The sequence below is a fragment of the Oncorhynchus nerka genome, linkage group LG22 (genome assembly GCF_034236695.1).
Source record: "Oncorhynchus nerka isolate Pitt River linkage group LG22, Oner_Uvic_2.0, whole genome shotgun sequence".
Taxonomy (NCBI): domain Eukaryota; kingdom Metazoa; phylum Chordata; class Actinopteri; order Salmoniformes; family Salmonidae; genus Oncorhynchus; species Oncorhynchus nerka.
Genome location: NC_088417.1, coordinates 45,796,065 through 45,819,872, shown reverse-complemented (window position 1 = coordinate 45,819,872; position 23,808 = coordinate 45,796,065). Strand labels below are relative to the sequence as shown.

The following is a 23,808-nucleotide window of genomic DNA, read 5'->3' as shown; positions in this document are numbered from 1 at the left end:
TAGAGTGGCCAGATGGAAACCACTCCTCAGTAAAAGGCACATGGCAGCCCGCTTGGAGTTTGTCAAAAGGCACCTGAAGACTTTCAGACCATGAGAAACAGGGTTCTCTGGTCTGATGAAACCAAGATTAAACTATTTGACCTGAAGCGTCTCGTCTGGAGGAAACCTGGCACCATCTCTATGGTGAAGCATGGTGGAGGCAGCATCATGCTGTGGAGATGTTTTTCTGTGGCAGGAACTGGGAGACTAGTAAGTATCGATGCAAAGATTACCGGAGCAAAGTACAGAGATCCTTGATGAAAACAACCTGACAGAGCTTGATAGGATCTGCAGGGAAGAATGGGAGAATCTCTCCAAATACAGGTGTGCCAAGAAGACTCGAGGCTGAATAATTCTGTCAATGTGATATAAGTTAGTTTTTTTTTATAAACGTGCAAACATTTCTAAAAACCTTTTTTCGCTTTGTCATTAGGGGGCTTTGTGTGTAGATTAATGAGGGAAAAAATGATTTAATCCATTTTAGAACAAGGCTGTAAAGTAACAAAATGTGGAAAAAGTCCAGGGGTCTGAATACTTTCCGAATGCACTGTATTCAGACCCTTTACTCAGTACTTTGTTGAACCACTTTGTTGAACCACTTTGTTGAACCACTTTCGGCAGCGATTACAGCCTCGAGTCTTTCTCCCATTATTCTCTGCAGATTCTCTTAAGGTCTGAATACTTTTGGAATGCACTGTATCTACCTCAAATACCCCGTACCCCTGCACACTGATCTGGTACTGGCACTCCCTGTATACAGCTTCATTCTTGTGTATTTTATTCCTCTTGTGTTGATATTTTTTATTTCAATTCATATTTTTTAACACTGCATCATTGGGAAGGGCTTGTAAGCAAGCATTTCAAGATAATGTCTACACCTGTGCATGTGACAAATAAAACGTAGGATAATTATACTATCAGAGTAAGGACAGACCAGAATCAAAGTTATAGGAACTGGTACTGTATTTGATGAAGTTCGGCATAACTGTTTGTTGTTTTGTCATGTAACCCCCCTTTTACAGATATTTTCACAGCTTTGATCGTAATGGAATTTAGGAAGTGCTGCACATGGGAGCCATCAGCAAGAAAGCACAGGCGCTCTAACCTGCAGGGTGAGAATATGCTGTGTGAAGGGGTGTGACGACCTTATTCTCAACATTGTGCACTGACCTTAAGCATGAAGCAGCACACTTCCTAACAGCTCAGCCAAGAAATACTGGGGTTACCTAAGATAATAATACTGCCCCTACCAGTATTACGGTTTCACCCTCCTGTACGAGAGAGGTGGGTTTGTTCACTTTACTTGCTGCAATTTAAAATGCCTGAGCTGATGATGTGGTGGAGGTGTGTGGGAGGGAAGGAGGGCGGGAGGGTATTGCAAGGTGGGGAGATGACAGGCAGGCAGGTAAACAGGCAGGTTTGTCTCAGATCTCACCTGTTCTAACAGACAGGCTCCAGCGCCACAGGCTGCAGCGGAAGCCCCAGCTCAGCCAGCAGGGGAAGTCAACTCAGCTCCTCACTCATCTCCCCCAGGTGCTCACAGGGCCCTGCCTCGCCTTGGGGGGGAGGGGGGGGGGGGGGGGGATCGGCAAAGGTCGGCCCAGGGAAAGGGGGCGGAGTGGATATTCCAGCCACGTACGGTGGTGTGCTTGTTGGGAGATAAGGAATGTTTCACATCTAGACATAGAATACCACCCCTTAATTATGCAGGCAGTCAGCGTTTGCACGCACAACTTGGGAGGATAATACCCTCTCATGTTGTTGTTTTTTCCAAATTGAGGAAAGGATTTGCTCAGTACGGTTTTTCCTACTTACAGTTACACACAACCAAGACCTTATCTTTGACTTTGATTGAAAATGTGAAATTTGACCAGGGCATGTTCCTGTCTGACTGAGGAAGGAAATATCTGAATTATTAGCTGTAAAATATAATATTTTCTTGCAGAAAAATGTAGGGACAAACTGCTTTTTCTGGCTTGAATTGGAGTGTGGCTTACCGCTCTTTTATACAAGAATAATACAATTTAAACTAAGAGGAAGGAAATTCAGAAAGTGGAAACATTCAAATGAAACAGTGACTACCACTAAATGTTTTGATTTAACATTATTAACAGTTTTAATTTGGTCCTCTGAGAATGAGCAGGAAACAGCCTTTTTCCGACCTACGTTTTTATTCCGTAACATTCAACCATAACTCTCCAGCTCCAAATCAACAAAATGACAAACTAAGTCTAACTATGGAAACTGAACTTCTTTGTAGCTTTAAAACATAACCATGCGCATCTTGGAAAGACATGGCAGAAGGCCAGAGCATGTACTGATATGGTTCCGGTCTGTCTAAGAGTTCAGTTTGTGTATGATTCAAGTAGATGAAGATCAGTAACAAGAGACAAAAACAGACACCACAACTTGTTTATATTTAACAATATATATTTCCAATGTCAATGTACATTCCGTTTCGACATAAGCTTTCTTCAAACAAAAGTTGGCATCTAAATAAATACTATATAAAATAGAACTTCAAAATAAATATATCTATAAAAGGGAAAATGTTATATGTGAGAATTTTTCTTTTTGTTATATTTTAACAAAACAAAAGCTCTTTTTCAATCAACATTGACATGGCAAAAGAAATTGAATAGCAGAAGCCAGCCGTTTAAAAGGTTATTTTGATTGAGTTGAAGAAAATTCTAGTGGCCACAGTGAACCACAAAATGGAGTTTAAGTCACAGCATTCTAATAGAAAAAAAGTTGAATCATTGAGTTGTCATGGTTGGTCATCATTCAATACCTTAACAGGCCAGCAAACACATGGCATAAACATAAAGCTAACGCGGTTTGGAGTGAAGGGTTTTACCCTAGCCACAGTGAGAGACAGACATAAAACAAATAAGCAGAAAAGCAAAAGACGACCACTATTAAACAAGATGGAATGTAGCTTGAGAGAGTTCTCTTTCCCTACCGGTGGTTTTGACAATTTATGCACAGCAGCTGTATTTGTCAATCAAGGCAAGGGTATTTGTCGGACAACTTGGGAAGGGGAAAAAAAAAAAAAAAGTTGTGACACCGAGCACAAAAAGGACCAAATGGGTTGATCCGGATAGGCCGAAATTGTATTCCTTCAGTGGATTCAATGAGTCCACAGTTTCAGGGGCACTGGGGGACTGGGAATTAGCTTCGCCTCTCTCCTGCTAATGAGGCATGAATAGCATAAACAGAGGTATTTTTATTGCAGGGCACACTTCCCCTCAACCTCAACTTTACCCTCAAAATATATATCTACATATCTCTATATATTTTGTACTGAATTGTAGTTATAATGTACCATGCAATTTTTCGAGGACATTTAAAACTCTTCTAAAGAACACGTGTCTTGAAACTATTTACAACAGCATGTCACCTGCATAGGTCTATTTCTATAACATATTGTCAACACATTTGCAATTTTTTTTCCCTGGCTTTGCCAGCCACATAATCATTCCCAATTTTGGCACCTTTTCCTTGGATTGAATTGCAAACGTTTGAAAGTAATATTGCCTTATACATTCAAGACTAAGAACAGTGTTTTTTCCTGTATGTTTTCTGCTTTGTGCAACAAGACAAGTACAAACATGAGAAGGTGACAGGTCCTAATGTTATTAGGGGACCTTAGAACAAACGTGACAGAATTATGCCAAACTGAAGCAAACTGCAAAAAGGGCACCGTACCTTTAAGAACAATTGCCTTCCGACCATTTGGCAAGTGCATAACACATATGATCCCTTAGACAGCTAAACAAGCTATGCTAAACTCCTTTTGGCAAAGTCATTGGAACTCCATGCAAGACACAAAAAATAGATTGAGAAAATAAAAGGCAAAGAATATTTCTAACATAAGACAAACTCTACTTTTTTTAGTAGTGGGGTATACAATGTGGACTCAAAGTAGTTCACAGAGTAATGCAAAATACATTAAGCCTTTATATACTTAATACTGTGCTTTAGTCCATCATAAGAGGTTTGCTTCATCTAAAAAGGTTGTGCAAGTGGCAGATTGCATTTAACTAAGGCTGGCTAGATGCGCTACAACTTCGCTCTACCTTCTCCCTCTTCCTGAAAATGCTATTTTTCCAGCCATTTCCTTTCACTCTTCCTAAATAATTCACAATTGCCCTTTTGCCCTTTTGAAATGGTTCTTCGCCCCTTGTGCAAAGTGAAGTCAACTGGGCTTTCAAGCAGTTCTTACGTGCTAGACCAAATTCTACGGATGAGGAACAATCCCTGAGGAGGTTTTTCTACAACACATCCACATCTAGCACTGGGGTTAAGCACTAAGTTACATCATGCAGTGCATGACATGCCATTTCTGAAGTGATTGGTTAAAAGTTAGGTTAAAATCCATATTACGTTTCCCCTTAAGGAAATAGAAAGTGATCAAGTCAGGCAATCCTAAACACAGTTTTTCACTCACTTGTGGCATGACCTTACATATCGTACGAGCACACAAACAAGAATATAAAAAACAGACTATCGCTCCAAAGCCACATGACTACTTCTCACTTTGTCACCTTGACCTAAAGAGCTCAATATCAAGCTAGCAACAGGAAAGCTGGTGTGGGACTGAAACCTAAAGAATGTTCATATATAGGGGAGAGTGGGTGGTAGTTTCACTTCTCAAGTATCCTAAACTACCAAAAAGGAAAACCAACAGTTTGCAAAAAGAATAGAGGGAAACTGCTTTGGAACAGGCTTATTTTCTCAAACATATATCTTTATGTTAGGGGAAAAACAACTGGTCCAATTTGTCATGGAGTAGCTAGCTATCATGAAGCTATAAATTCAGAGCCGTATAGGAGGGGAGTATGACTTGTGCCTTCGGCCATTTTATAAAACAAAATCCACCAGTCTGTTACACTCATAAGGATGGGTTCTGAGGCAAGCAGTTGTCTAGGCCAACAGATCTATCAGACAGACCTATTTTAACTTGCGTGGCATAACATCACTAGAATTGAAAAGGACAGGTGTGAACACTTCTGTAAGTACCATCGTTTTTGGGAAGTCTTTTAGCGGATGGGGGGCTTGGTCTATCCAAAGGGTATTGATAAGGCAACAGCCAGTTAGTATCATGAGGACTGTTTCCCCTGACCTCCAGCCTTGGCCTCCATACTCTTACAGGCCTGCTGGGAGTTCTTGCAGCGGCAGCCCGGGCGGCTGGTTTTATCGTAGCACTTCTGCGACAGTTTGACACAGCCCATGGCGGGCAGGTAGCACATCATACAGGGCAGCACCAGAGACATGGCCGTCATGAAGGACCAGCGTGCGCAGCAGTTAGACTGTTGGCAGGAGCATGGGCGGTCGGCGCAAGAGCCCTCGTCGTCCTCATCCTCGGTGCAATGGTAGAAAATGCCCTTGACCAAGCACATGCAGGTGGCCGAGTCCACCAGGCTCTGCACCGAGCACAGGCACTCCTGGTTGCACACCCAGCAGGAAGGCAGGGTTCGGGGCAGGGTGCACTCTGTGCAGCGGCACTTACCACATGTCTCACACAGCAGCATGTGCTTCTTGTCCACCGCCGTGGCCCCCTGGGCAGCAGCCTTTAGGTCCAGAGGCTTGGAGGTGAGCACCTTGGGCTCGCAACAGGGGGTCCTGGTGGTGACTACTGTGGACCTGTGGTCCACCACGGGGGTAGGGGCTGCGTGGTCCAGCAGCCTCTGGTCTGACGAGGTGCTGCTGCTACTGCTGATGGAGCTGGGCCGCCCGCTGAAGGAGATCCAGGGGTGTGTGGTGGCGTCGTTGGGGTCGCAGCGTGCCAGCTGGGGGGCTCCTAGCAGTGGCTCGTGGGGCCCCCTTTTGGCAACCTTCTGGCTGGGGGGTTGCTGGGAGACCACAGCCGGACTGTCAATATAGTCGTTCTCCATGTGAGAGGACTTAATCTGGTCGATGGGGAAGATGGTGAGCGGGTGCTGTAGCCTTCCATAGGGGACACTACTGTCCAGCAACGGCTGGGATATAATGGAGGAAGACACTCCAGGGATGTGGTGGGGAACCCTTGACTCCATCTGTGCAGTTGTGTCCCTCATACAGCAAACAGAGAGCTCAACGTCTAGCAGTCCTGCGGAAACATAGAGATGACAGTGAGCCTCCTGGAATGGCTACCCTACTTACACAAACCCATATCTAACACGAGGCTCTCAGTCGGTGGTTGTACAAGATATGAGTCAGCATAAAATCTATATTCTCAACAATGACTCATAGCAGTAGATGGTACTGATGAAAGTTACATTCAGAGAACGTCCTGTATCGGTTTCTAACTAATATTCACAAGCACGCCATTTCAAATGAATTCTAATAATACATTGTTTTCGAATGCAATACAATCAACATTAATATGTCATTTACTCAATTCACATTGCACACTTTCGCATGAGACAAAAATACCACAAGGCCAATATTAATTGGAAGACTTGTATGCAAAAATAATTACAACCTAGGCCAAATTAGACCAAGACCAGGAGGGGCCCCATAGACCAGATTGAGACTAACACATGACTTTAAGTGCTATAAATACATTCACCAAAGGACCAGTCATAGATTCAATAGATATAGCTTTTTTAAAATGTATTTTTAAAGATGATTGGTGAGAAGACATAAATCCATGTGCAATGTTGATTTTATGGCATTTGATCTGTGTTCATTTTTCCTTAAAGGTTGTAAAGTTATTCTTAATGTACTGATTGCGTGAAGTAGGACTATAGGGTATTTCACAGGGCTAGACAATGTGTGCAGTTAAAAAACGAACAAGTATTCATGGTAGTAAAAACAAATAACAAATGTACCCATCTGATCTTCACAAAAGGCAGACACTGGTGTTTGGAGATGATCTCTTTTGGCGCATGCAGACTACAGTTCCATATGACTACGAGCCAGTATGCAGAAACTAGAAGACTAGAATGAGTAAGTAGACTAGACAATAACTACAACTATTTCACTTCCCAATAGATCTACAGGACACAACAGTTGCTACTCAGCAGTTACTCTATAGTAGCCACTACAAGGAAGTAGGAATGCATTAAGCATGAAGTAATTAAAGAGTTGTTTGAAAATCAACCTATATCCTATATGTCAAGAATGATGGAGTATGCTATGTAGAGAAAATTGCATGTATAAGGGAATTCTATCAACTTTATAATATTTCATATAGTGTTGACCAATACATCTCTCAGTAGATTATTTCATTTAAATAATTATGTGATTGTCAGATCATTTGCCAGAGAAATACTCACAGAACCTGAATATAGCCTAATTGTGACTATAATGCTGTGTCTCTCAGATCTGCCAAAACCAGCGTATGAAGAACAAACCTGAACAACTGAACAAACCTGTTGCGACATTGCTGGCAGGGGGACAAATGCTCCTGATCAAACGTAGGACCCTAGTGAATCCACAGAAGGTACAAGTGTCCCCCTCCCCTCAATGCGGGTGAATATGAGTGATTGTAATCGGAGGCGACGCGGCACCACAGTCGCTAGAAATATTAAATAAATGTAAAATCGGATTAAATATTAATCGAGACACGATGATAGCATTTCATTCGACAAGTAACGTTAATTCACAATAATAGCCAAATCGCATACAGAACATAGGCTTTTTTTGTATTTTTTACGCGCAAGTCGCTATTGGTTTATAAAAGGAGGGTGGCCGTTTAGACCAAAACACTGCTTCATTTTATTGGACAAACGGTTTCTTTTAAAACGTTGAGTTATTTAAAGGAATAGATGACACAACCACCTGACATATGCATATGATGTGCCAGCTCAAACGCTGCAGAGAAGCGTCACGCAAAGATCCTCAATAATGCGAATGGTGAGCAGTCCGTTACTTATACCTTAGACTGTTTGTTTTTAAACACAACATCATTTCTTAGATGTGTATAAACGGTTTACAACCTAGCCTATAATAATGAACGATTATTTGTATTATCATTCATCTCTCGCCCACAACCTTGTAGGGTCCATGGTTAAATATTGACAAAGTGTAAATACGGGAACAGCTTGTTGCAAAAGAACAAGCTTTTTTCAGCGCACCCACATAAACCACAAAACGGAAGGTAACACAACAGTATTCTAATTTGTTCAACCAAAACGTGATGGGATACCCATACCCGCCTAGCCTATGTCGAAAACGTCATACATCCGAGAGAATAACTTACTTTTCCAGACTAGCAGCGCATTTCTCTGTTGAGCTTGACGACTGCATGTATATTCCAAATATATTACTCCCAAGTAAAGAAAAAAGACCAAGGCGAAAAATGATTAAACACTATCCACTCGATGCGTACTGCGGTCAGGACACGGGCTTTTTGATACGATGTTGCAACTACATGGGGAAATGGGTTTTTATGAATGGGAGGGTAAAGAACAAACTGCGCAGATGCATTGACCGATTTTTTTGTGAATGGGAGGGCAGAACGACTCAGGGCTCAAATGCAGGGGTTACATTTTTATGAATGGGAGGACTCCGAATTTCATTGCGCAAGCGTAATACCAAGATTTCATGAATGGAAGAATTGGGAGCTTTTCGTCACAAGGGCAATGTCATAGAGAATTAAATGAATGAGGCAGCTATGAGTCTCACACACCATGCTACTTATTTATGTATGCATTCACTCATTCCTGTTTCCCAATGGGCCTTCGACCTGAAAAGGAATGCTAATTTACGAATATTTAACCTCATGTTAGGGCCATTGTGACCATTCTGAATTGTGTAATGGGAAATAACAGTAGGAAAATAAATATTTGATGTCATTTCAACCAAAGAATTCAATATGAAGTTGAATCAACGTGGAAAACTGATTGATTTGTAAAAAAAAAAAAAAAAACGTAATGTATTTTTTGTATTTTTTCACCTTCCTTTTAACATAAATCCAATGACTGGGTGACATTTTTGGTTGAATTCACGTTACTTGACAACTCATCCAAATATGAATCAAAGCAAGACATTTAACTGACGTCTGTGTCCAGTGGGACTTGTCATTATGTGGCACACTATTGTAGTGTAAAGAAGGTTACGTTTATTTTATCGTTATTGTAGAGTAGGCTATAGAAAATGTATTCACATTCCACACTAATGTATCTAAACATGTTCTCCAGAAAACACACAAACATTAGCATATGGAGAGCTGCGTAAACTGGGAATAAAACTCTATGCAGGAGAGCTTTGTTCGATCAAAGCTTGGCACCAAATTTAAAACCTCTAAATTAATAGGTTTGTGGAAAATCGGCTACAATATCGTATTATATCACTCACTTTAGTAGGCCTACATGTAGGCTACATTGTGGATCACAATTCAAAGGGCAGAACAACGACATTTTTAGATTGCTTTTGCTTAGCCTAGTTCTTGTGTTTATATTTATTTACATGTACGAATAATGTCATTTTGCTTTCTCCATTTAAGTGCAGTTGCAGTTTGAGTCGAGTCCTTGCGCAGTAAAAGGCCAGTTTATGACGCCAAACTGTGAAAAGCAAACAGCATGAGGGAAGGGTGGGATTCACAAAAGAACAGGATGTTGTTGATTTGTACTGAAACCACAAGAAGGAAATGAGTGTGAATGTCCTTTTTAACACCCCACTGTCTGCCCTTCCCCCACGGATAGCAGCTTCCAGCTTGTGCCTGTAATGCTGTGTCAAAGGTTAATAGTCCACTACATTAGCACAGATTTTCATGACATCCTAACCAACCTAACCATCATTTTAACTGCCAAATTGTAATTGTTTGTGAGTGCTTGCTCAAGGGAAAATAAGTAGGCAATGGTTTGAATTGATTTAATTCATCTGAGACCATGCAGAAATTTTGCAATCACTTAGATTTCATCATTTTGTGAGATACGCTATTTTATATCAGTTTATGTGAATAAAAGGTTATGTTATAGAGCAGCACTTAGGGCGGTGCACAATTGACCCAGTGCAATCCGGGTTAGGGTTTGGCCATCATTGTAAATACGATTTTTTTCTTACCCGACTTAAATAAAGGTTAAATAAAGAAAGAAAAAAGTGACATCTTCTGTAAGGTGGCAGGTGGCAGGTAGCCTAGTGGTTAGAGTGTTGGACTAGTAACCGAAAGGTTGCAAGATCGAATCCCTGAGCTGACAATGTAAAAACATCTGTTCTTCTGCCCCGGAACAAGGCAGTTAACCCACTGTTCCTAGACCATCATTGGAAATAAGAATTTGTTCTTAACTGACTCACCTAGTTAAAGAAAGGTCACATAAAAAAAGGTGTGAATACACATAGACACATCTCCTGCCCAGTCTGTAATCATTTCTATTCAGTGCTAATGACCACACATTGGAACCAGGATGTCACTTGGGAAATGATGGTCTTTCACAGCTCCAATTGTGTTTTTGGGTAGCAGGCACTATCACACATGGCTATGGAATTCTCTTCCTGCCTGGTGGCACCTACTGAGCTCTCTCTCTCTCTTTCTTTCTGTCTCACTTTGAATAGTTAGGATTTTCCATCTGTAGATGGTCATACTATCAACCAACTATCTGTTGATAAGCAATTGCTCGCTAAAGTTACGGTTAGGGTTAGGTTTAGAATAATGTTTAGGGTAAGGGTTAAGGTTAGGGCTAGGGTTACGTTTAGGGTTAGGATAAAGGGTTAAGGTTAGGATTAGTAGGTAGTTAGTTGAAATATTACTGATAGACTGTAGATAGTCTGTAGAGCATCTACAGATGAACTATCCAAATATGGTGTTACCTCTCTATCTTTGCAACTGTGTAGCTTGCATGCATGGGTGCCTGTTGAATTGCAGATTGCTTTGTCAGTGTGATCATCTTCATGGTCACTCCCACATACTCTTGGTACCTCCATTCTGTTGTACAGAATAAACTATTTGTCACATTCTGACCTTAGTTCTTTTATTATGTCTTTGTTTTAGTATGGTCAGGGCGTGAGTTGGGTGGGTTGTCTATGTTCCCTTTTCTATGTTTTGGGATTTCTGTGTTTGGCCTGGTATGGTTCTCAATCAGAGGCAGCTGTTTATCGTTGTCCCTGATTAAGAACCATATTTCGGTAGCCTGGTTTCACTTTTGAGTTGTGGGTGATTATTTTCCGTGTCAGTGTTTGTTACCACACGGGACCGCTTAGTTTGTTTCACGTTGTTATTTTGTATTTGTATAGTGTTCAGTTTTGTCTTATTAAAATGGACACATACCACGCTGCAAATTGGCCGGCCTCTCTTACTCCTCATCAGAGGAAGACGACGAATGTTACACTATTTCAATGAATAAACAATGATAGGGTGTTCCAGGGCTGACCCAATGACAACATGAGAGTGATCATGCATTCCGCAGTAAAGTTCCTTGCAGTAAAGACATATCTCAAACACGGAGGCGGGTAATTTTAACTCCTCAAATATTGACTTCCTGAATTTGCAGAAACAGGGTTTTCAGAAGGTGTGTTTGTGTGCTTTGGAGTGGAGGAAGGTCTGTGGGAAGTAGGAAGGGGAGGAGTATGTGTGTATATTTTTGTATGTGTGTGTTTGGAGTATGTGTGTGTGTGTGTGTACACACAAGTGCATGTGTCCTGCCATCCTGTCTGTGTGTCGCTATCATAATTGTAAGTGTCTCATGTGAGATTGATTACTTTGGCCAAAATATGCATTTCCTCTCAATCTGAATTCAATGAATACTAATATGATGAGCCTTCCCATTTTGAAACGAAAGCCGAATATAGCACCTAATGGTAGAATTGAGATATATTGATTATGATTACTTCAATATCTTTAATCAGAGAGCATTGAATGACTCTTGACCTAAATTGTGGTCTATACACATTTTAGAAACAGTAGCACTATCTTCCCTAGAAATTGCTCAAAATGTAATCGTCATTTATATCTAGATGTGAGAATAGGTAATATAGGGAGAATGTTCTTGTGTAAATATGAGTTTTGACCAAAGCCCAATTCATTGGACCTGTAAACACTGTCTCATTTCATAACACTCAGCAATGGACTGTAATAATCATGCAATAAGCATGGTATGTTTATTAGGTTTATAGCTAGAACACACAGCAGACAAACTGTCCTCTCCTCAATGTAGAACTATAACTTTTGTTTGTTCAATCTATTCAGATCCATTATACATAAGTTCAAATAACAATAGCATATGATAGAAAATCCATACTAAATTAACACAGCTTTGACCACCTACAGAAATGTACAGATTTTTGGCCACCTACAGATATTTTGTGGACATAGCCCACAGGAAGAGGGGCTGATATGGACAACGTATGTTGGAGATGTGGGCCTTTGGTGAGCTGGGGGCGATGTGGGAAGACTGGAGGCAGTATCCCTTATCCCCCTGCAGTGACAGAGGGGAAAGCTGAGACCTGGGACCCGGAAGACCAACCAACGCTGAAGCGTGAACTGCTGCTGGGGACGTGGTGCAGCAACCTTCGCGCCACTCACATTCTGGGCATTTCACGCATTGCTCCGTGCACATATCATCCATGCCCCCTGAGACCCCACCCCAGTACCCCCTCATCCACAACACAAAACAACGCTGGCACAGGTGGTCCCATCTCTCACCCTGAAAGAGGGACGTCTCACACTTCATCCTCCAGTCGGACTCATGATTCATTACGGCACATCCCATTTGGAGAGGAATAGAGACCCATGAGCTACGTATGTGCTGCCCTACATCGGGGCCTTCACGGACATGGTGACTGCTCACACTGTATGGCATGCACATCTAGACTGTTTTCACTGCTACAGACAACCTGGTTTGTGTGAGGGCTGTACTCGCCTGTGGTTGTCTGGTAAAGCCTGTTGGCCTGTGTCTGTGTGTTTGTGTGTGTGTGGTTTATATTTATCCTCCCTGTGTGGCTCAGCCCAAAGTGGTGCTCTCCACTTCACATCTTATGGCGCTGGATAGATTCAAGTCCAACAATGGGCTGGCCCAGCCCAGCCTAGCAGCCCAGACCAGGAAGTAATTACATGGCTGGAATTATACATCAAATCAAACAGTCATCAGGCTGTGTAAAATGGGCGCCCCAATCAGGGCAGCATGGCTGTCCTACTGTACATTCACAGCACAGGAGGCTGGTAATAACAATACCTGGAATTGAATGAATGGAATGGGATTAAGCACTTGGAAACAAATAGTTTGATTTGTTTGTTACCATTCCATCAACACTGTTCCAGCCATTACTATGAACCGTACTCCCCAATTAAGGTCCCACCAGCCGCCTGTGATTCACACGAATGCCTGCTTAATGCAATTATGATTTAGTTTGATTTATTAGTCAGGAAAAGCATGCTGGCATTCTGCGCTTACCTTCAAGACATTTTGAAAAGCTGAGTTACTAACGTTTTTTAGGCGTTATGTAAACTCTTAGTCAAATGTGTGTGGGGGTGTGTGTAGTCATGGGCTTGCTGTCAGCAGTTTCAATGCTTACGCTTATCATGATGTAGATCCACTCGGTCCCTTGTGACACCTCCCTAATAAAGAATTCAGAGAATAGAAAAGTACTTTTACAGTTCCATTTGAGTCATTTAGCAAACACACTTATCAAGAGTGACTTCAAATAAGACATCCTTCTCAAAACCTCAATTCACTTCAATCCTGTTGGATGACTATATCAAGGCAAAGGGTCTCTGAGCTCTAGTGTTTGTCCATCAAGTGACTCATCCCCGTTGTCATCACGTTAAACATTTGGAGCTTTCATGTTAGCATACAGTGGGTACAGTAGGTGTGAATATAGTACCCTCTGCCTCACGGAAGTGGGGGAGGGGTGAGGGGAACCTAGAGCTTGGCCGCGGTGTGAGTGGGAGGCAGGCAGTCAGAGGAGAGGAAGTGACAGTTTAGTGTGTACCTCAGCAGTCAGTCAGTCGCAGAGACATGAGACGTGCTGACCTTCATTAAGCACCACAGCAGTAACAGCATCATAGAGTCACCAGGGGCTATGCTATATTTAAGACCTGATTCAGCAGCGCAGGCCTGGCTCGTGTACAGAGCATCAGCACTACCCATCCCCTGAGTGCTTCTGTTAACAGGCTAACAGCAACAAAAAAAAGCTCCATCTGGGAAGAGTACACTTCAACATCAGCAGCTTGCCCACTTCCTGTGAGGCAGCAGGTTTGAGGAGGGTGAGGGGGCGAGGTGCTCCACCCTCGGATGTGACGGGCTGCTCTCTCTTAATCTGTAGCTGATTCATGCTAAATACAAATGCATCATGTGTTTTTAAATGGTAATAGAGAGTTGTAGAGGAGGAAATATAAGATGAGGAATGGGTTGACTGACTGATTGTTCAAATGTGTTCTGTTCTGTATCATCATGGGGTTGGTGAGATGACTGTCACCAATCCGTCTCAACTCCTTCCCCTGTCACTCCTATGTTGTTCATTGAAACCCCATTGCCTGCATATCAATCAGATGGGCTGTTGGTGAGCAAGGTAAAGGGCAGTGTGTGGGAGCTGGTTTACCCAGAGTGAAGTGTCCCCTTTGATCTGAGCTAATGAGCTGCCAATACTGCCTCCAGGACCGCATCCTGCAGCCAGCTGGGGGCCTGTGAGTTTGTCCACCTGAAACAACATGTAGCCTAGCCCTGCTTAGAGTGTCACTCCGTTATCTAGCCCCCTTCTTCCCTATCAGCCTTCCCTGCCACCCATCCGACCCGACCCGACCCAGGCTAAATGTGGGGTGGCAGGGTAGCCTAGTGGTTAGAGCGTTCGACTAGCAACCGGAAGGTTGCAAGTTCAAACCCCCGAGCTGACAAGGTACAAATCTGTAGTTCTGCCCCTGAACAGGCAGTTAACCCACTGTTCCTAGGCTGTCATTGAAAATAGGAATTTGTTCTTAACTGACTTGCCTGGTAAAATAAAAATGTGGCCTCTACCCTATCTGAGGGGGCTCACACTTTGTTCCTTGTCGCCCCCACACCACCCGCAGTGACACGGTGTCATTATGGGTGGTGAGGGTTGGGGATCGGCTATTCAGAGGAGTGCAGTCAGCCGGTGACCATTTGTCCTCCTTTGTGGACAGTGGCTCTGTGACCCAGTGACCTGAGGCTTGATTTCGCAATGAAATCCTGCTTGGGTGATGTCAAACCAGTCATGTGCTTTGATGTGTATTTATAAAGGTTAACTCATAACTTCCGGGTTTCATGGAAAATAGATTAGATGTGATGTTATTGTCATCTATTGTCATCTCAGGTTTGTTTTGATTAATCTTTTTATATCTGTGTTTAATGACATATTATTAAATGAGAAGCAGGCTGACTTAGTGAATGAACCCCATGCACCAGGAACTGAAGTGAGTTGAACATGTCCTTACTTGTGTTTGGTTGTAAGTCAATGCTCTCCACTCCTTAGTCACAACTAACTAAACTGTTAATTTACCCTGGTCTAGAAATACACAGATAACATTGTGGCAATCAGGGTGAGATGGCTCTTAGGATGTTTTCAGAATCTGAGTGTGTGATTTAGGGTCATTCGAGACAGACGAGGCCTCACAGCCTTCATATGGAGAAGACAGACAAAACAGCAAGGAAAGGAAATCCTCCCACCCAGCAGAAAACAGGTTGCTTATCAAACTGGTTTAACAGAGAAATTATGTGCCAGTAGTGCCTTTTCACATCTGTTTAGCATACTCTTGGAGTCATAGCTCCTGAGTGTAACTGTCTGAACATGAAAGTAATAGGATTGTCAGCAGTGAAAATGAATCTTTTAAAAATGGATACTTTTATTTTTACAGGCCAAATCTGGTTGGAAACTGACACTCAGGGAGCTCAGGTTGAATGTTCGGAACTCCTTCTTGCCCTCTTTCTGTCTCTCTCTCTATATATATCTCTCTCAATCTCTCACTCTTTCTGCTTTGGCTTTTAGAATACGCCATTGGAAACCAGCGTTTCCAACTGAGAGGAGTTTGTCCACTCCAACCATTGTTGAAAATTTGTCTTGAATAACAAAGGTTCCTAAAAGGTCCTTGTTTAAACCAAATCCTGGTGTAACACAGTCTGCTGGCACGTCTTTCCAAGAGTGTTTCTGTTTGTCATTAATTTCCCTCCTTTCCAGTGCAGCTCAGGTGGACAGAACAGAACAGGAGCTTGGGAACAAGCTAATGGCAGCAGGTAATGGCCCTCTCTTGACGGGCCTGCCCATGGGCCCCTGCCTGGCTTGGGCAGATGGAGAGCACATAGCAGGCCCTTTGATGGGCCGGGGGACAGTGCGACATGGGACACTTCCTGGGCTGAATGGCGCCTCGTAACCCTACACCTGGGTCGGCTGGGGCTCCGCCACTGGACCTGTGCCAGCTCATCCAGCCACCTTTGTGTGGCGGGAACGTAGGGAGAGGAGAGCCATCCGGACAGGTCCGTCCTTGGAAGTTCCCAGGCACCCCTCCACACCACCACTCCACACCCCCTTTGTTCTCTCTCACTTTACCCCAAATACAGAGAGGACATACAGCTAATTTTTTGTTACTTTCCTTTGTCTGTTGAGGGACAACAGCACTGCCTAATTACATACAGTAACAGTCAAAAGTTTGGACACACGTACTCATTCAAGGGTTTTCCTTCATTTGTAAAAAATATTTACATTGTAGAATAATAGTGAAGACATGAAAACTATGAAATAACACATATGGAATCATGTAGTAACCAAAAAAGTGTTAAAGAAATTAAAATATATGTTATATTTTAGATTATTCAAAGTAGCCACCCTTTGCCTTGATGACAGCGTTGCACACTTTTGGCATTCTCTCAACCAGCTTTACATGGAAGGCTTTTCCAACCGTCTTGAAGGTATTCCCCCATATTCTGAGCACTTGTTGGCTGCTTTTCCTTCACTCTGCAGTCCAACTCATCCCAAGCCATCTCAATTGGGTTGAGGTTGAGTGATTGTGTAGGCCAGGTCATCTGATGCAGCACTGCTTCACTCTCCTTCTTGGTCAAATAGATCTTACACAGCCTGGAGGTGTGTTGGGTCATTGTCCTGTTAAAAAACAAATAAAGTTTACATACACTTAGGTTGGAGTCATTAAAACTAGTTTTTCAAACACTCCACAACTGTCTTGTTGTCTTGTTAATAAACTATAGTTTTGGCACGTCGCTTAGGACATCTACTTTGTGCATGACACAAGTCATTTTTCCAACAATTGTTTACAGACAGATTATTTCACTTATAATTCACTCTATCACAATTCCAGTGGGTCAGAAGTTTACATACATTAAGTTGACTGTGCCTTTAAACAGCTTAGAACATTCCAGAAAATGACATCATGGTTTTAGAAGCTTCTGATAGGCTAATTGACATCATTTGAGTCAATTGGCAGTGTACCTGTGGATGTATTTCAAGGCCTACCTTCAAACTCAGTGCCTCTTTGCTTGACATCATGAAAAAATCAAAAGACCTCAGAAAAAAATTGGAGACCTCCACAAGTCTGTTTCATCCTTGGCAGCAATTTCCAAATGCCTGAAGGTACCACATTCATCTGTACAAACAATAGTACACAAGTATAAACACCATGGGACTTCACAGCCCTCATACCGCTCAGGAAGGAGACGCGTTCTGTCTCCTAGAGATGAGCGTACTTGGGTGCGAACAACAGAACAACAGCAAAGGACCTTGTGAAGATGCTGGAGGAAACAGGTACAAAATGATCTATATCCAAGTAAAATAAGTCCTATATATCGGCATAACCTTAAAGGCCCCTCAGCAAGGAAGAAGTCACTGCTCCAAAACCGCCATAAGAAAGTCAGACTACGGTTTGACACTACACATGGGGACAAAGATCGTACTTTTTGGAGAAATGTCCTCTAGTCTGATGAAACAAAAATAGATCTGTTTGGCCATAATGTCCATCGTTATGTTTGGATGAATAATGGTGAGGCTTGCAAGCCGAAGAACACCATCCCAACCGTGAAGCACGGGGGTGGCAGCATCATGTTGTGGGGGTGCTTTGCTGCAGGAGGGACTGGTGCACTTCACAAAATAGATGGCATCACGAGGAAGGAAAATTATGTGGCTATATTGAAGCAACATCTCAAGACATCAGTCAGGAAGTTAAAGCTTGGTCGCAAATGGGTCTTCCAAATGGACAATGACCCCAAGCATACTTCCAAGTTGTGGCAAAATGGCCTAAGGACAACAAAGTCAAGGTATTGGAGTGGCCATCACAACGCCCTGACCTCAAACCTATAGAAGATTTGTGGGCAGAACTGAAAAAGCGTGTGCGAGCAAGGAGGCCTACAAACCTGACTCAGTTACACCAGCTCTGTCAGGAGGGATGGGCAAAAATTCACCCAACTTATTGTTCACCCAACTTATGTATTGCTGAAATACATCATTCTCTCTACTATTATTCTGACATTTCACAATCTTAAAATAAAGCGGTGATCGAAACTGACCTAAGACAGGGAAGTTTTACTCTGATTAAATGTCAGGAATGGTGAAAAACTAAGTTTAAATGTATTTGGCTAAGGTCTATGAAAACTTTCGACTTCAACTGTACATATTGGTTTACTTGCCCTGTAAGCAGTCTATGGACAAGCTATGACATCAATCCGCAATTTCCTTTTGTTAACCTGGCCAGTGTTGCTAACTTTTAGCATTTTTAGGCACAAATCCAATGCAAGTCAATGGTACCTATATTAGCATTTTTGTGCTTCATGTCCAAATCATCCTAAAGTATCTACAAATTGACTGTTTAACTCAATAAAGCTACTTATAGATGATTTGGACATGAAGTGCGAAAATTTTAATATACAGGGCATTAGGAAATTATTCAGACCAATTGACATTTTCCACATTTTGTTACGTTACATCCTTATTCTAAAATTAATTAAATAGTTTTCCCCCCTTATCAATACCCCATAATGACAAAGCAAAGACAGGTTTAACAAATATATATATATATTTTTTACAAATAAAAACATTAAAAAAATATATTTAAAAATCACATTTACATAAGTTTTCAGACTCTTTACTCAGTACTTTGTTGAAGCACCTTTGGCAGCGATTACAGCCTCAATTCTTCTTGGGTATGACACTTGGATATGACACTACAAGCTTGTCAGAATCTTGTTTCTTGTTTCTTGAATCTTGTTTCTTGTTTCTCATGGTCTTTAGGCCTTTTGGCAAACTCCAAGCGGGCTGTCATGTCCCTTTTACTGAGGAATGGCTTCTGTCTGGCCACTCTACCATAAAGGCCTCAATTGTGGAGTGCTGCAGAGATAGTTTTCCTTCTGGAGATCAAAATAACACTTTGAAACCTCCCGAGTGGCGCGGCGGTCTAAGGCACTGCATCTTAGCGTTGCGGCATCACTACAGCCTGGGGTTTGATCCCAGGCTGTGTCACAACCGGTTGGGACTGGGAGTCCCATAGGGCAGCACACAATTGGCCCAGCGTTGTTATAAGAGGGTTTTGTCAGTTACTTGGCTCAACTCACTCTAGCAACTCCTTGTGGCGAGCCGGGTGCCTGCAAGCTGACAACAGTCGTCAGTTGAACAGTGTTTTCTTCCGACACATTGGTACAGCTGGCTTCCAGGTTAAGCGAGCAGGTGTTAAAGAAGCCCGGCTTGACGGGCCATGTTTCAGAGGACGCATGACTCGACCTTCGCCTCTCCCGAGCTCTTTGGGGAGTTGCAGCGATGAGACATGATCGTAATTGGGTTGCAAATGAATATCACGAAATTGGGGAGAAAAGGGGGGGGTGTTAAATATGAAATTGTGAAAATTATGATAATGCACTTTTAGTGAAAGAGCTATAAAAAAAAGTCGCCCTGTTTAGGTGGGTGACTTTAGCCCACAACATGACATCACAATTTGATCTGATTATTCTGACCAATTACCAGTCATCTTTATTTGCATATGTATCCTCCTACTTTGAAGGGGTAAGCGGGGTAGGATCTATACTCTAGATGATAATATATATTTTTTGTATTAACACGCCAACACGATCAGACTGAGCATTTCATTGGCAAAAGGAGGCTCAGGGAAAAAATGATTGCAAATATATTTGGATTTATTTTCATGAAATAAAGTCACACAGTGATTTATTAGACTTACAGTGATGATAAAATAAATAAAAAGACTGCATGGGGGCTTTACAAATCAACCTAGAACGATTTTAAAAAATGCCATTCTCAAATGTAAAGCCCAGGAAAAAGTAGGCTACCGTTATGTCAGAACGTGAAATGCTATTTTCTTTCCAAATACATTTTTCTTAGATTGGCTGCAAAAAAAATACCTTTTTTTAAATGCAATGAAAAAATTGGAATAGACCAGAATGACGCGCTCACCCAACAAATGTTTGTTTCTGCAGTGAGGATTCACAGTATTGAGAGAATTTATCAGCAGACTCTTGTTGTCTGGAGCTCAAAAAGCAATAGTAGCAGAATGCAAATCAGGGAGCCGAATGAACGGCTCTTTCACCGATGTGATTCGGTTCGCGACGTTCACCAAAAATAACTTTTCAACAAGAGCCGTTAGTTCGCGAACGACCCATCACTAGATGTGGGAAGAATGTGAATAATACATCTCCTGATCATTCTGTTCCAAAAATGTCAACAAGTGCATTCATTCAGGAAAAAATAATTACTCCAACCCAGTCTGGACCGAGAAAAGATAACAAAGAGAATAAAAACAAGAGTAGAATACCGGAGCCGTGATTAAAATGAGTGGAAATGAATAGAAAGCAGGTGACGAGAGACTGATGAGGTATAATTTACAGTGAGCGACCACAACACAGGGTCCAATGGTAAGCATGTGTGCTGGTGGAGGGCGGCGCTGTCTGCTGTCTCTAACCCAGGATGGGTTGTCAGTTCCTGGGTTTGGCTGGCTATGCTTCTGGGGCCTGGGCCTGCTTGGTTGGTCCTACTCTGAACCCATTGGCCTGTCTGGTCTGCCAGACACACAGGCCTGTCTCTCCCTGCATGGGAAGGAAGGTTCAGAGCACTGTACAAAGTGACAACCCCATCAAATAGGCCTGAATAAAAGGGATTTTTATGACTTTCCATCAAAGAGCAGTTGGGAGATCAAAGCACACAGAGAGTGAGCACGAGTGGATGGAAAGTTCAGAATCATACAGGGAGAGAGAGAGATGTGGAGAGAAGGAGGGGGACCCTCAAAGGGAATTTGATATCTCTCATGAAAGGCCTGGCCTAACCTGCCACACTTTGCGTTCCCCTCGGCAGTAAATCTCCAACATGAGGTTGTCATTCACCCCTACACATCTACCATACCTATTTTACAAACGTGGCACACACCTTATGGTCATATGCAAAGCACCATAGATAGTAGAACGGAAATATAAGTCATGATTTACCGTGTTATACTAGATCAGTTAAGACTAGAAGAGAACTTGTGTGCATCCTTCATCTATGCAAAAGTATTACATACACCACCAGTCAAAAGTTTTAGAACACCTACTCATTCAAGGGGTTTTCTTTATTTTGATTATTTTCTACATTGTGGAATAATATTAAATACACCAAAACTATGAAATAACACACATGGAATCATGTATTAACCAAAAACGTGTTAAACATTTCAAAATATATTTTATATTTGAGATTCTTCAAATAGCCACCCTTTGCCTTGATGACAGCTTTGCACACTCTTGGCATTCTCTCAACCATATTCACCTGGAATGCTTTTCCAACAGTCTTGAAGGAGTTTTCACATATACTGAGCACTTACTGGCTGCTTTTCCTTCACTCTGCGGTCCGACTCATCCCAAACCATCTCAATTTGGTTGAGGTCGGGGATTGTGGAGGCCAGGTCATCCGATGCAGCACTCCATCACTCTCTTTCTTGGTAAAATAGCCCTTACACAGCCTGGAGGTGTGTTGGGTCATTGTCCTGTTGAAAAACAAGTCTCCGAGTTGGGCATCTCCGGCGCGGCCCACGCTTGGATTGCGTCCTACCTGACAGGTCGCTCCTACCAGGTGGCGTGGCGAGATAAAAACAGATAAAACAACACCTTAAAGAACAGCGGGATTGTGAAGCAACAAACATAGGCACAGACACATGCATACATACACACGATAACATATGCACTATACACTCGTACACATGGATTTTGTGTTGTAGATATGTAGGGGCCTGAGGGCACACACTTAGTGTGTTGTGAAATCTGTTGTGAATGTACTGCAATGTTTTTAAAAATGTATAACTTCCTTCCTTAACTTCCTTCCTTTTGCCGGACCCCAGGAAGAGTAGCTGCTGGCTTGGCAGCAGCTAATGGGGATCCATAATAAATACAAACACATATACACAAAACCCCATAATGTGAAAGTGGAATTATGTTTTTAGAAAAGTTTAGAAATTAATTAAAAATGAAAAGCTGAAATGTATTCAACCCGTTTGTCAAAAAAAGCTTAAATAGGTTCAGGGGTAACAAGTCACATAACAAGTCACATAATAAGTTGCATGGACTCACTTTGTGTGTAATAATAGTGTTTAACGTGATCTTTGAATGACTACTTCATATCTGTACCCCACACATACAATTACTTGTAAGGTCCATCAGTCGAGCAGTGAATTTCAAACACAGATTCAAACACAAAGACCAGGGAGGTTTTCCAATGTCTCGCAAAGAAGGTCACCTATTAGTAGATGGTTAAAAATGGAAAAAAAACTGACATTGAATACCTCTTTGAGCATGGTGAAGTTATTAATGTCACTTTAGATGATGTATCAATACACCCAGTCACTACAAAGATATAGGTATCGTTCCTAACTAGTTGCCGGAGAGGAAGGAAAACGCTCAGGGATTTCACCATGAGGCCAATGGTGACTTTACAAGAGTTACAGAGTTTAATGGCTTTGATAAGAGAAAACTGAGAATGGATCAACAGCATTGTAGCTACTACACAATACTGACCTAAATGACAGAGTGAAAAGAAGGAAGCCTGTACAGAATACAAATATTCAAAACAAGCATCCTGTTTGCAATAAGGCACTAAAGTAAAACTGCAAATATGTGGCAAAGAAATGAACTTTATGTCCTGAATACAACACAATACTGGGTACCACTCTTCATATTTTCAAGCATGGTGGTGGCTGCATCGTGTTATGGGTATGCTTTTCATCTACAAGGACTAGGGAGTTTTTAGTACAAAAAGATCTGCTTAAAAAAATATATATTTCTCTCTCCGCCAACAAGAGGGGTGTGAATAGCTTGAACAGTTTGGGGTAACATGGGTTACAAGGTGGGGGTTTGTTTCCAGGCCGATAAATGACAATATCCATATGGACCTTTGCAACCTAGGGCATTTGTGTGACAGGACCTTCTTAAATAGTACGTGTGTACACCTGATGTATACTAGTAGATCAGATTGAGAAATTATGTTGATGTGGATACACATTTTAGACAGATCTGTCATTTTCTGTATTCTGTCAGCAAGAAACAGGATACTTGGGAGAGTTGTTGTTTTGTTCTCCGAGTATGAACATATCTGAAAATAACACTGTCATCCTTATAAGACAAACCGTTATAATAATTGAATTGCTTTACTTTTGCACTTTTTTCAAAAGTTCTGCAAGCCAGTTGTCTCTTCTCTCACTGATTCATCCAGCAATCAGTTGATTCTATCCCATGGGTGCTGAGCAACTCTGGACAACAGCAACTTTAGGGACCCAAACATATACTCAACTTTTTGTCAAGATGGAGAAGGATCATGATAAAAGAGAATGTTTTAAATAAAAGTAATGACTTGTGTCATAGCTATACATAGATCTGAGCCTTATAGAAAGGTGGTCCGGTACGCACACTGTGTGTTGATGGA

The 23,808-nt window shown here is 42.0% G+C and overlaps 1 protein-coding gene across 1 annotated transcript; it reads right to left on the bottom strand.

Annotated features, from left to right (window-relative positions):
• Positions 1-4,323: 4,323 nt before the first annotated feature.
• LOC115105250 (protein sprouty homolog 4-like) lies at positions 4,324-8,394 on the bottom strand. The gene is made up of 2 exons (XM_029627040.2): positions 8,228-8,394; positions 4,324-6,130 (listed from the first exon to the last, which is right to left on the bottom strand). Exon 2 carries the CDS (start codon positions 6,096-6,098, stop codon positions 5,142-5,144), a length of 957 nt encoding a protein of 318 aa, XP_029482900.1. The 5' UTR covers positions 6,099-6,130; positions 8,228-8,394; the 3' UTR covers positions 4,324-5,141.
• Positions 8,395-23,808: the final 15,414 nt, after the last annotated feature.